Below are 12,455 nucleotides of genomic sequence, written 5' to 3'. Positions count from 1 at the left end.
TATTTTTATATTTTATTTGGCCTCTGGGTGAAGCACGTGTGAGGTGGATCACTGCTTTCCTGCGTAAGGTTTTACTCTGCTTTCTTTTTGCATATTTCCCACCTAACTGTTGTAACATGTTTTACTTTATATTTTTATCCTGGTAAGTCCCACATGATGAAAATAAGCTGTAATTCCAATGTCTCTAATTTGCACTTAAAATTCCAATTGAAAAGAGCTTAATAATTATAAATACACCTAAATGCCATTCACCATTTATGTCATTACCATTTTTAAAAACGAAAGCCTGATAATAATAATAATGATTGGATTATTTGTATAGCACCGTTTTCGTGAGAAAATCACCTCAAGGGCGCTTAACAACTTAATTTATTCGTATTAACTGCTGCTATTAAATAATATTGTTATTCAAAACATAATGGTACACTTTTAAATATCGTCGGCCTAATTCATAGACTGCGAAACTCCGATTTTCTCGAAAATAAGATTTTAATGCCATTTTGGTGTTAAAATTAGATAGAGAAAAATATGGTTCTGAATATAAATAAAAATAATAACTTTTCTTTCATTTTTTCTCAGGTTTTTGCACCTGTAAATTTGACAAATGGTAGTTACGCATTCTATGAATTAAGCCAACGATATATAGTATTCACCTGTAATTTTTTTCCATCAGTGTCTGTAAATAATATTTTCTAGTAGTTTTATTCTATTAGCCATGTTCCGTGTGTCCAATAAACAGTTGGATTTTTTTACTGTAATAATTCATTCTAAATCTTTTCCATTTCCACAAATGTGTTATCCGTACATAATAACGAAGTGCATTACTGTTTACTAAATATGTCAATGTTTTTATTATTTGTTGTTTGATGAGCAATGTTTACCTAGCCAGGTACCACCGTAATATGGGATGACTTTGGAATAGGGGAGCGACTTTGATCATCTGCATAATTCTCACAAACGCTCAAAAATTGTTTTTATATGAAATTTTTTCGAGCAACATGGATACTATGACATTTCGAAAATAAGTGGCAAATTAGTTGCTTTTTGTTATATTCAAATAAGGGTGTCTGGGGGTAAAGTACACTAACTTCGGGAGGTGATTCTACATGATGGTAGAAGTAAAAAAGATAAATGATTTTTTCCAACTCCCAATGTTTGTTTTCCCATACCAACAATTCAACTTTTTTTTATGTAAAAACTACCTTAAAACTTTGGACTTTCAAAAATTCCTAAATTCCTCAACGATTATAATATTTTCGTGTCATTTGTATTGTAAATTATATCAGTGTCTATCCATAAATTGTATAAAACTACAAGTAGTTATTCAAGAATATTCAAACTTGTATTTTTTTAACTAGGTTTTTGGGCGTATTATTGTAATAAGTTTATACAAAATGGCATATCAAAGTCACCCCTCTCCGAAAGGTGACTTTGATCACCATGTATAGGTTTTTTTACTCCTCAAAGACACAATGATATATTTTGATGGCTAAATTCGTGCAATAAATATGAGTTGAAAATTAATAAAGTCACCCCATTTTACAGTTTTTTTTTCCAACATCTCACTCTACCTTGTAATCAAAAGCTTCTATTTCTACCGGCCTTCAGATTTCTCCTTCCAGTTCCGTATACCTAAGGATACAATGTCGGCCTCCAATCCCTCATCCCACCTAACTTTAGGTCTCCTAACACTTCGTTATACTGCAGGCTAATCCTTCCTTCCTTTTATGAGTTTTGATATAATCTTGCACGTATATGAGCTCTGTTAATAATGTTGTACCTTGCAGACCGAAGCGCTTCACTCTCCGCGCCTTCAAGCGCCACTGGTTCACTTGCCGCGAGCTGACGCTACTGGGCTACCGTAGCCGCGAGGAGGCAGCCCCCGGGTCGGGTGCAAGGCCCGTGCTGGAAGTGGCGCTCCGCGGGGCCGAGGTCACTCCCGAAGTCAACGTGGCGCAGGCCCGCTATACCATAAAGCTGGAGACGCCCAGCGCCGATGGCATGACAGATATGTGGTTGAGATGCGACAATGTAAGAATGCTCTCTGATAGTATAATGTATAATGGCCAATTTTTTTAAAAGTTTTTTCTCGACGTTTATTTCTACATAGGAACTGATTGTTTTTGCAGAATTGTTCAATTATTAATATGTATTAGTAATAGTTTCGTAAATTTAAATATCATCGGAAACAAAAGTATTTCAAAACTATAAAATGTCATTTATAAACACTGAATAACACTAGTCCCAAATGGGATCCCTAAGGAATGTTTAGGAAACTTTATAGACATAAGAGTCAAGACGGCCTTCGCGGTCTAGAGTTACGGTCCTCGACTACAAATCCAGAGGTCGCTAGTTCTAATTTGCAAATAAATGTTATTAAATTATGTTATTTCACATTTAATTCATATAAATAATACATAGTATCCTTTCGGCACGTTCCTAAGTGGTAGATACTTTTAGTATCGCCTTAGTGAAAGACCACTACTCAATATCGAAACGTTGCTTGAAATGGCTTTAGCCGTGTTTGGTGATCACATCTGAATAGCCAGGTACTTTGACACCTTCCTATTTATTTATTGAACAATTTGTATAGCGCTACTTTTGTGAGATATCACCTCAGGGGCGCTTAATATACTCTATATTCCTCAAATCCTTCAGCATTTTAACATAACCCATTTGGGGGTGCCATAGTCTCACTGGCTCCAGTTAGCATCGAGCAGATGAAACTCTTGTGCGAAATTCACATTATAAAAAAATAGAAATGGAAAGAGTTCTTTTGAGTATGTTCGCAGAGCTGTTTTTTAATTATGTTCATTATGCTTGTAGGAGGAGCAGTATGCCCGCTGGCTAGCAGCCTTAAGGCTAGGGGCGCGAGGACGCACACTTGCGGACGCGGGGTGGGCTGGAGAGACACGCGCCATCCGCGACTTCCTGGCTCTGCAGAAGCCTTCCCAACAGCCTGCCATCAGTCCTCAGCAGCTGGACATCAGCCCTCAGGACTACATCGCCCAGCGCTTCCACAAGAAGCTCAAGGGAAAAGCCACAACCAGAATCCTGGAGAACCACGCCAACGTGAAGGACCTGTCCTCTATGGAGGCCAAGCTACAGTACATCCGCGCCTGGCAAAACCTCCCTGAACACGGTTTGGCACTGTTTGTGGTCAAGTTCATGGGCCATCGCAAGGAGGAGCTGTTGGGCGTGGCGCATAACCGCATCATGAAGTTGGACATCAATACTGGAGACCATCTCAAGACCTGGAGGTTCAGCACCATGAAGGTAACATTCTGTTCCATTCTTACCTTGCCACCATTCATGTCAGACATTCAACAAAATTTGTCCCTTTGATGGAGTACACCAGGGTTTTCATTGGGTGTTTGGCTGTTTCTCCCCGGGTATCTTATAAAAACCAAACCATCCATCTGTGGAGGCGAATGGGTGTTTCTTCATTCTCTTCATATTTCCTACTGCTATTACATAGTATGTAGTTTATTTACCCAATTCATGTTTGTCCGAGTTCTGTATTTTCATATTTCATTAAACTTACTTATTAATCCACTTCCAAATTTTACCAGTCACCAGGGTTAATTATTATTGTTTTAGGACATAAGGACATTTCGGTAACCAAAATAATCAAAATTTTCAGATTGTCTTGTGTGTATTCTAACAAATGTTGCGTGTGTTTTTGTTTCATTCTGCCACGTTTTTGCTTGAATAAGTTTAGAAAATGAAGTAAACACCTTAACTTTAACAAACCTCCAGGCTAATTTGTTCGCTTTTGGGAACAACTCATACCGTCTTACAGAAATCGTTGTATCTTCCTTATCGTAGTGATGAGAAATATGTTCTAAGCAGTGTTCCAAACAAAAAACACTATGCTTTATATTCAAATCTAGAAGTTAACCACAGAAGAATAAAAATGTGCACCTTTATGAAACCAAAGGTTCCAACCGCAGTTTGAATGAAACTTATGAGACTTTGTGAATTTATTATTGATTATTTTTATATCAACAACAAAAAAAGTGAGGCTACTTTAACATTTGTAATACATTTTTCTTGTAAAATAAGTGTGTTTTTATATATTTTTCGTTATCAGTAATTTTAGTAACAAAAAACGTAAAGTGATCCATTTTATTTTCCAAAAAATATATGTTTATTTCTAATAATAAAATTTGAAAGTGTATTTTATCACCTTTCAAAAATAGTTTTTCGGATACATATTCCATTTCTTTAGGTTTTATTGCAAAGCGGAAATACTCTGACAGAATATGACTGAGGCCCGAGGAGTTAAACCAACAAAATGCTAATTTTATGAAAGATCCATAGCGATGGTTTTATTTTATTAAAGATCCATAGCGGTGGTTTTATTTTTATGAAATAATCCGCCGCTTTCTCTAATTTGCCCAGTTTTTGGGGTGGCGGATTAGTGAGAGAGCAGTATACAAAGAGCGAGACAAGTAACTTTTTCTTAATGCCCAACTTGTATGTTTTCAGGCTTGGAACGTAAACTGGGAGATTAAACACATGATGGTCCAGTTCGAGGAGGGTAGCATCATCTTCTCGTGCCTGTCCGCCGATTGCAAGGTCTTCCACGAGTTCATCGGAGGCTATATCTTCCTGTCCATGAGAGCCAAGGACACCAACCAGCAACTAGACGAGGAACTGTTCCACAAACTCACCGGCGGGTGGGTGTGAACCAATCTATTCAATAAGGAACATCATTACTGGTTTCATTTAATCGAATAGAAAAATTAATGATTTTGTCTACTGTGAACGCTGCACTACTTTTGCAATAATAACATTTAATGTTTACTGTCGCCATCCCATAAACATTTTAGACTGGACTCAAACGTTCACTTGTCCATAGATAACGTACAAGTGAATTTGATGAAATTTTTGAAAAGCTTGTGGGATTCAGGACACTAAGTTTTGTTTTCAACCTTTTGACTCATTCATAATGGGGCTGACAGATTACGCTATACGCATCATGACTTGACATGTTTCAGCATGTCGCTCGCCATACAATCCCAATTTGGAATGTATGGCGAGCGATATGCTGAAATAGGCCAAGCCACGAGAATATAGCGTGCTCTGTCACAGACCTGATACATGTTATTATTCAGTGACTGTTGTTTAAAACATTGTATTGTTTGTTATAAATTGAACTAATTATTTTTTTGATTCTGGACATTATATTCATGTATTATGAAATTAAAATAAACTGTCCAAGTAAATAATTCACAACGTGCCAGAATTTTATAATTATAAGATGATGATTTTAATTTTACAGTTTTCATATTATTTTAACATAGTTTTTATGATTGTTCTTCAAAAATCAAATAAGTGTGGACTTTTTATATAAACATTTTATATTGTAAAGAAATGTATTTATTTGAAAATTACAATAAATTAGGTATGTATTGAACTTCGAATTAACTTTACTCTAACAATAACTATTTATAAAGTATTTAAAATACAAACCCACGTCAAGCCATTAATTTTGACAGTGTAATTTTAAACAATTATGTATGAAATTTGTAATGTTAGGAATTAACCCGATGAATGTAACTAATCTGTGACAGTTGACCATTGTTCTGTTTCTGAGTTTAGCCGATATTGAAGAAATACATTTGCTATTGAATTTACTAATAAAATGAATGTGAATTGAAGAACTTCTATGCATTAGGATTCAATCCTTAAATGTTATTTGATTAAATCACACAAGTTTTGTAAATTACCACACCGGGGAGGTATGCGCGTATTGTGTAGTTTATTTTATTTATTAATATGCATGTCCGACGACTTTGTAACATTTTTGATATGTTTATAGTTATTTAAGTTTTAATTATTTTAAAATTTCAATTTTACTAATGGGGCTGCTTCCCAGCTCAATAATAATTTTATGAATAGCACAAATTATAAAGAATGTGAGCGCCATTTATCCATACTACAGATTATTTCTTTATAAAGTATGGCTTAATTAGAAAGCACACTACAAAGGGGAAAATGCCTTACTAATGAAAAACGCACACTTATTAATGTGCCTTCTGTAACTTATCCTGCCAAATTGTGAAAAGAATGTGCCTACTTTTATACTACAAATACCTACACAAAAAGTTAATTGTTCGTTGAGGTCAGTTTGCTGCCCATAAATGAGGCACATATAATATTATTTAGTGAAGCTCTCAAATGCCTCGGTGTTGAATGTGTTTGTTTATCAGGTAGAATCTCACCGCCCCAATCTTTATTCAGTGTAACTAAAGTTAACTTTGATTGTGCCTTAAATTAACGACGTGTGGTTAGACTTTGACAATGTTTTGAAGTAAATAAATATTAATTTAATGTTAAATGTTATTCTATTATATTTTAACCAGTCATATTAGCACGTAACCTACTTGCCGTCACTTATGAACTTATTTGAATGGTTTTAATGTAAACATAGACTAATAAAGAAGTAATGATTTAACCAACTGTTAAACCTATTGTGTAAATAATATTGTATATGTTACGGACGTCTAATGTACTATATATTGACTCTTTCTAAATAAAGTTTTAGAAAATAGCGAAAGCGTGTTTATTCTATATACCTACTCCAAAAGGGAATATTTCCATCGATTTCGAAAGAGATAGACTTCCCCCAATATGAAATTCGGGTATCATTTCGACGAGCTGGAGAAAAACCATGTGACGATCATTTTGGAACCGGGAGAGTTTCAGCTTGTCTTGAATAGACGACGTCATCATTTTTACATTGACGGCCTGCGAGAGAACATCAAAATAACGAGACTTTCCACAGAAAAGGTAAGAAAACAGTTTGCAGTGCAACCCATTGTAGGACTTTGTTGCACAGGGTCTGAGCTTACGTTTCTAACCTTTGTTTAACAATGCTAAATATACCTATCATGGGCGTTCACTTCTGTGTTATTGCGGTAAGTAAAATATAACTCATCTGTAAAAGTGTCTCAACTAAATACTATGACAAAATATTCGATTTTGGAAACAAGTGGAACTTTTTCGCAGGAAATTACTCGACCCATGATCATAATTTAGAAATTTCTTATTATTGCAGTTAGTTCTCCAGCTCAAGAAATGCAGTTGTTGAAGTATCATTGAATAGTAATTGGTTACCTCCTCCAAAATGTGCTATCCAGACTTTATAAATCGGTATAATTTTAGTTAGCTTTAATTTGTTTTGAAATACTCACAAGCCTAAAAGAAAATTGATAAGTTGCATTAGGTGCCCGGTATTGTTTTTTATGTGCCCCAACCGTCTGGAGCCAGTGAGACTGGCATGCCCAATTGGGGTATTTTGTGAGGCTAAAGCATAAATAAACCACTCACGGCTGAAGGTAGTGGGCAGAGGGAGTACCGGACCATTCAGATCTGGTCACCAAACACGGCTATAGCCATTTCAATTCTGAATGGTGGGGTGCGATCTTCCACTCAGGAATGTAACGCAAGCATCTTCATATTATTTTAATTGAATGAATCGTAAAATAACACAAATTAAATTTACTTGCGCACGCCGGGAATAGAACCCGCGACCTTCAGATTGCTAGTTCATAGCTTTACAGTTTTAGGGATGCATGGTTTTACTCCGATCGATTCCTGCCGCTGCATTCAACCCAAGTTTTATGATCCTTAATACCTGAACTCGTCATAAGGAATAACATGCCTTTGATCCTACATAGATCGTAGTCATCCGGAATTGCAACTGACAGGAAAAATTCATTACAGGTTGATGCTATTTGGCTAATCAACACCTCCGTCATAGCGCGACCTAGCAGGAATTCCAGGTTGGTCCAGGTCTTGGCGGTGGATGAGTCTGCCCACCAACTGTGGCAAGTCAAGCTGGAAGAGGTCGGTTGAGGGACACCCTTTCACCTTTCCAGCTGGACTCTCGACACATTCTTTTATGATATGTGCTACTTTATTTATTTGTATTAAAATATAGGCTATTAAAGAACTAATTTTTCATGATTTCAGCTGATCCTTTTACTCTCCACATGACAGGCCATGAGGGAAATTATTTTCCTAGGGTCATACATGCAAAGATAATGTCAAAAGTGACTGATTTGAAAATCCAAAAACTATCCAACATTGTTTGCATACAGATTAAACTATTTATTCATATTGCGCAGCTTTTTCCTAAAATAACTAAATTAGCGCCATTTATGAGAGGAGATTATTAAATCTTTTGAGTCACCGTACTCTCAATCTGCGAAGAACATGGAACACAATAAAGTATGGAGAAAAACACCCATAACCATGAGCAATTTTTAAAAAGTGTCGTCATGTTTGCATCTAAAATCAGAAGATTCCAGCAAATAAAGGTATGCAGGGAAAGTGACATTCACAGTTTTTTGATTAATTAAACACCATTCTATTAAAAAAATATTTATTTGAAAGATAATTAACAAAAAATTGTGACTCACCATAGGTATTTATAACTTATACATGAGCTCTATTATGCAGGATCCGAAGCTCTCGATGGAAAGTAGTTCCGTTGAATGCTGACAGCTTCGGCTGGCGAAGGGCTGGACTTATCAACTTTCATCAGAAGTTAAACATAAACTTAATAACTGATATCTCTTGGAAAGAATAATCGGGCCACCAACCAACAAACAAACAACCTTATTACAGTAATTTTCCATACCTATTCTTATGGGTAGATAGATAACACAGATAATAAAACAAGGAGGGACATAACAGCGTATTGACTGCTACTGAGCTACAACCATAAATAAACCAATCACTAGATTGATAACTTCGGCCTTTAGTGGGGAGAAATTTTGTCCACGATGACGTCACATCCAGAATTGAGGCATAAACAAACCACTCAGCAAAGTAGAGGAAACAAAAAAAAAAAAAAGCGCGGCCATAGACAATATGATCTTACCTAGGTAGGCACCCAGGGAAGACAATATTGTGCTATTCATCAGCCTAAAATATTATTTTAAAAATAAATTTTAGAAATGTTAACAGATTCTCTCAGGACGACAAGGCTCTAACTCACAAAGTGCGGTCCTGCGAAAATGAGCTATAAGGTATCTTTCCTTACGGCACATTTTCTCAGGACGGCGCTTTGTAAGAAAAATCAAAAACTTTGTTACATGTTGTAAAGTATTTTTTATTTTATTTCAGTAAGATAACAGAAAGAAACAAATAAATTTATAAGCACAAAACACATTTTAAATGATTACGAAGTCTGCGACTGAAGCTTTTTCTGGTTTAAATATTCATTTGAGTCGCTAATATTGTTTTAAATTATTAAATATTTCAATTTGAGGATTTAGTCATGAAGTTATTCAAAAAATAATATGAATACAGAAAACATGAGCACAAAACACATCTTAAATTTGTACCAAGTCTGCGACTAAATCTTTTTCTGATTTAAATATTCATTCGAATCGCTAATATTGTTTTAAATTATTAAATATTTCAATTTGAGGATTTAGTCATGAAGTTATTCAAAAAATAATATGAATACAGAAAACATGAGCACAAAACACATCTTAAATTCGTACCAAGTCTGCGACTAAATCTTTTTCTGATTTAAATATTCATTCGAATCGCTAATATTGTTTTAAATTATTAAATATTTCAATTTGAGGATTTAGTCATGAAGTTATTCAAAAAATAATATGAATACAGAAAACATGAGCACAAAACACATCTTAAATTTGTACCAAGTCTGCGACTAAATCTTTTTCTGATTTAAATATTCATTCGAGTCGCTAATATTGTTTTAAATTATTAAATATTTCAATTTGAGGATTTAGTCATGAAGTTATTCAAAAAATAATATGAATACAGAAAACATGAGCACAAAACACATCTTAAATTTGTACCAAGTCTGCGACTAAATCTTTTTCTGATTTAAATATTCATTCGAATCGCTAATATTGTTTTAAATTATTAAATATTTCAATTTGAGGATTTAGTCATGAAGTTATTCAAAAAATAATATGAATACAGAAAACATGAGCACAAAACACATCTTAAATTTGTACCAAGTCTGCGACTAAATCTTTTTCTGATTTAAATATTCATTCGAGTCGCTAATATTGTTTTAAATTATTAAATATTTCAATTTGAGGATTTAGTCATGAAGTTATTCAAAAAATAATATGAATACAGAAAACATGAGCACAAAACACATCTTAAATTTGTACCAAGTCTGCGACTAAATCTTTTTCTGATTTAAATATTCATTCGAATCGCTAATATTGTTTTAAATTATTAAATATTTCAATTTGAGGATTTAGTCATGAAGTTATTCAAAAAATAATATGAATACAGAAAACATGAGCACAAAACACATCTTAAATTTGTACCAAGTCTGCGACTAAATCTTTTTCTGATTTAAATATTCATTCGAGTCGCTAATATTGTTTTAAATTATTAAATATTTCAATTTGAGGATTTAGTCATGAAGTTATTCAAAAAATAATATGAATACAGAAAACATGAGCACAAAACACATCTTAAATTTGTACCAAGTCTGCGACTAAATCTTTTTCTGATTTAAATATTCATTCGAGTCGCTAATATTGTTTTAAATTATTAAATATTTCAATTTGAGGATTTAGTCATGAAGTTATTCAAAAAATAATATGAATACAGAAAACATGAGCACAAAACACATCTTAAATTTGTACCAAGTCTGCGACTAAATCTTTTTCTGATTTAAATATTCATTCGAATCGCTAATATTGTTTTAAATTATTTAATATTTCAATTTGAGGATTTAGTCATGAAGTTATTCAAAAAATAATATGAATACAGAAAACATGAGCACAAAACACATCTTAAATTTGTACCAAGTCTGCGACTAAATCTTTTTCTGATTTAAATATTCATTCGAGTCGCTAATATTGTTTTAAATTATTAAATATTTCAATTTGAGGATTTAGTCATGAAGTTATTCAAAAAATAATATGAATACAGAAAACATGAGCACAAAACACATCTTAAATTTGTACCAAGTCTGCGACTAAATCTTTTTCTGATTTAAATATTCATTCGAATCGCTAATATTGTTTTAAATTATTAAATATTTCAATTTGAGGATTTAGTCATGAAGTTATTCAAAAAATAATATGAATACAGAAAACATGAGCACAAAACACATCTTAAATTTGTACCAAGTCTGCGACTAAATCTTTTTCTGATTTAAATATTCATTCGAGTCGCTAATATTGTTTTAAATTATTAAATATTTCAATTTGAGGATTTAGTCATGAAGTTATTCAAAAAATAATATGCTTACAGAATTCATGAGCACAAAACACATCTTAAATGTGTACAAAAAACTATAAATATTCTTACGCAGAGGAGCATTGTGTTTCCGTGTAACGGCTGAATTACTGCCGCTGGGTCCCACAGGAACAGGAACACTGATTTCTGAAAACAAAATGATCTTAGTGGTAAGAGGAAAGGAAGAAAAGATCTGCATATTGGATAACAAGTAACATAGAACAGATTTACCTTTGTAATATTCCATGATCTTTTTGGCAGAAGGAACACACCGCTGGTACCCGGTAAGATGTTATCAAGCTCTGAAATAAACATATTTATCGGGTTAACCAAAGTTCCTGAACTAAACATATCATATTGCAAGTAATTATGGTCTTTTATGACATCACACCGTCCTGGTGGAACGCGGACGGGGTCTAAAAGTAAATTCAATTCTTAGGTGAAATTAAGTTACACATTACATGGAACACTGAAGACAAACAAAGGGATATTCACACCTGTATTTTCGTCATAACGGGTTCGATACTGTCTTAAATCTGCATAACTACCAATGCTGGGTAGATTTAAAGTCAGCAGTGCGCATCTTCGAAGGGATCCATTTGGCATTTTTGTTTCTTTTGTAACTTCCGTATTTTGGGTATTTATGACGAGTGGTCTGTCTGTCTGTACACACAACACAGCTTCATAATTTTAGACATTTTCACACAACAACAACTCATGAATTCACGAAAGCAAACAACATAAATAAACCACTCACGCAAACAATCTGAATCTGTCACGATCTGTCAGAAGGACGCAACCATGACGCAATAATGGCGTCACATTGGTCACATTGTTTCCGGGGGAAATGGAGCGTAGCCTCTCTCTCTCTGTTACACGGGAGAGAGTGAGAGATCAAACCAGGACGGCTTTTCATTGGATAGTCTGGAACTGACGTCATCAAAAAACCAAAAAAGTGTCGGAGTTATACCCCCCTGGCTACAACCAAACTGAACAGAAACACAAACAAAAAATACCTATAGACCAAATGAGCAGATTCGTACAGTAACAGCGGGTTTCAGTGCCATTGTATATACCTACCGTGGGTCACTTTAAATTTTGTCCCCAAACTATCTCCTTTCTTTCTCTTTGCTATACAGACAAAGGAGGTAAACACTACCATGTCTGACATATGCTTAGTATCGTACAAAAATTATTTT

At 34.2% G+C, this 12,455-nt stretch overlaps 1 protein-coding gene and 1 long non-coding RNA gene across 2 annotated transcripts in view; one reads left to right on the top strand and one right to left on the bottom strand.

Annotated features, from left to right (window-relative positions):
* The window catches only part of LOC149416526 (unc-112-related protein-like), a 147,336-nt gene extending 140,771 nt beyond the window's left edge, over window positions 1-6,565 (top strand). Inside the window, exons 7-9 of the mRNA XM_089640805.1 lie at window positions 1,788-2,031; window positions 2,827-3,276; window positions 4,492-6,565. Of these exons, the coding sequence (XP_089496931.1) occupies window positions 1,788-2,031; window positions 2,827-3,276; window positions 4,492-4,692 (895 nt within the window). The 3' untranslated portion in view covers window positions 4,693-6,565. The remainder of the gene's footprint in view (window positions 1-1,787; window positions 2,032-2,826; window positions 3,277-4,491) is intronic.
* Window positions 6,566-11,073: 4,508 nt separating this feature from the next.
* LOC149416525 (uncharacterized) lies at window positions 11,074-12,150 on the bottom strand. Its single transcript, XR_016303427.1, has 3 exons — window positions 11,754-12,150; window positions 11,488-11,558; window positions 11,074-11,403 (listed from the first exon to the last, which is right to left on the bottom strand). It is a non-coding gene; the product is annotated as an uncharacterized LOC149416525 (long non-coding RNA).
* Between the last annotated feature and the right edge of the window lie 305 nt (window positions 12,151-12,455).

Source organism: Hesperophylax consimilis, chromosome 16, assembly GCF_061612785.1.
Source record: "Hesperophylax consimilis isolate HC1 chromosome 16, BYU_Hcon_1.0, whole genome shotgun sequence".
NCBI classification, from domain to species: Eukaryota; Metazoa; Arthropoda; class Insecta; order Trichoptera; family Limnephilidae; genus Hesperophylax; species Hesperophylax consimilis.
This window is presented reverse-complemented; position numbering and strand designations above follow the sequence as displayed.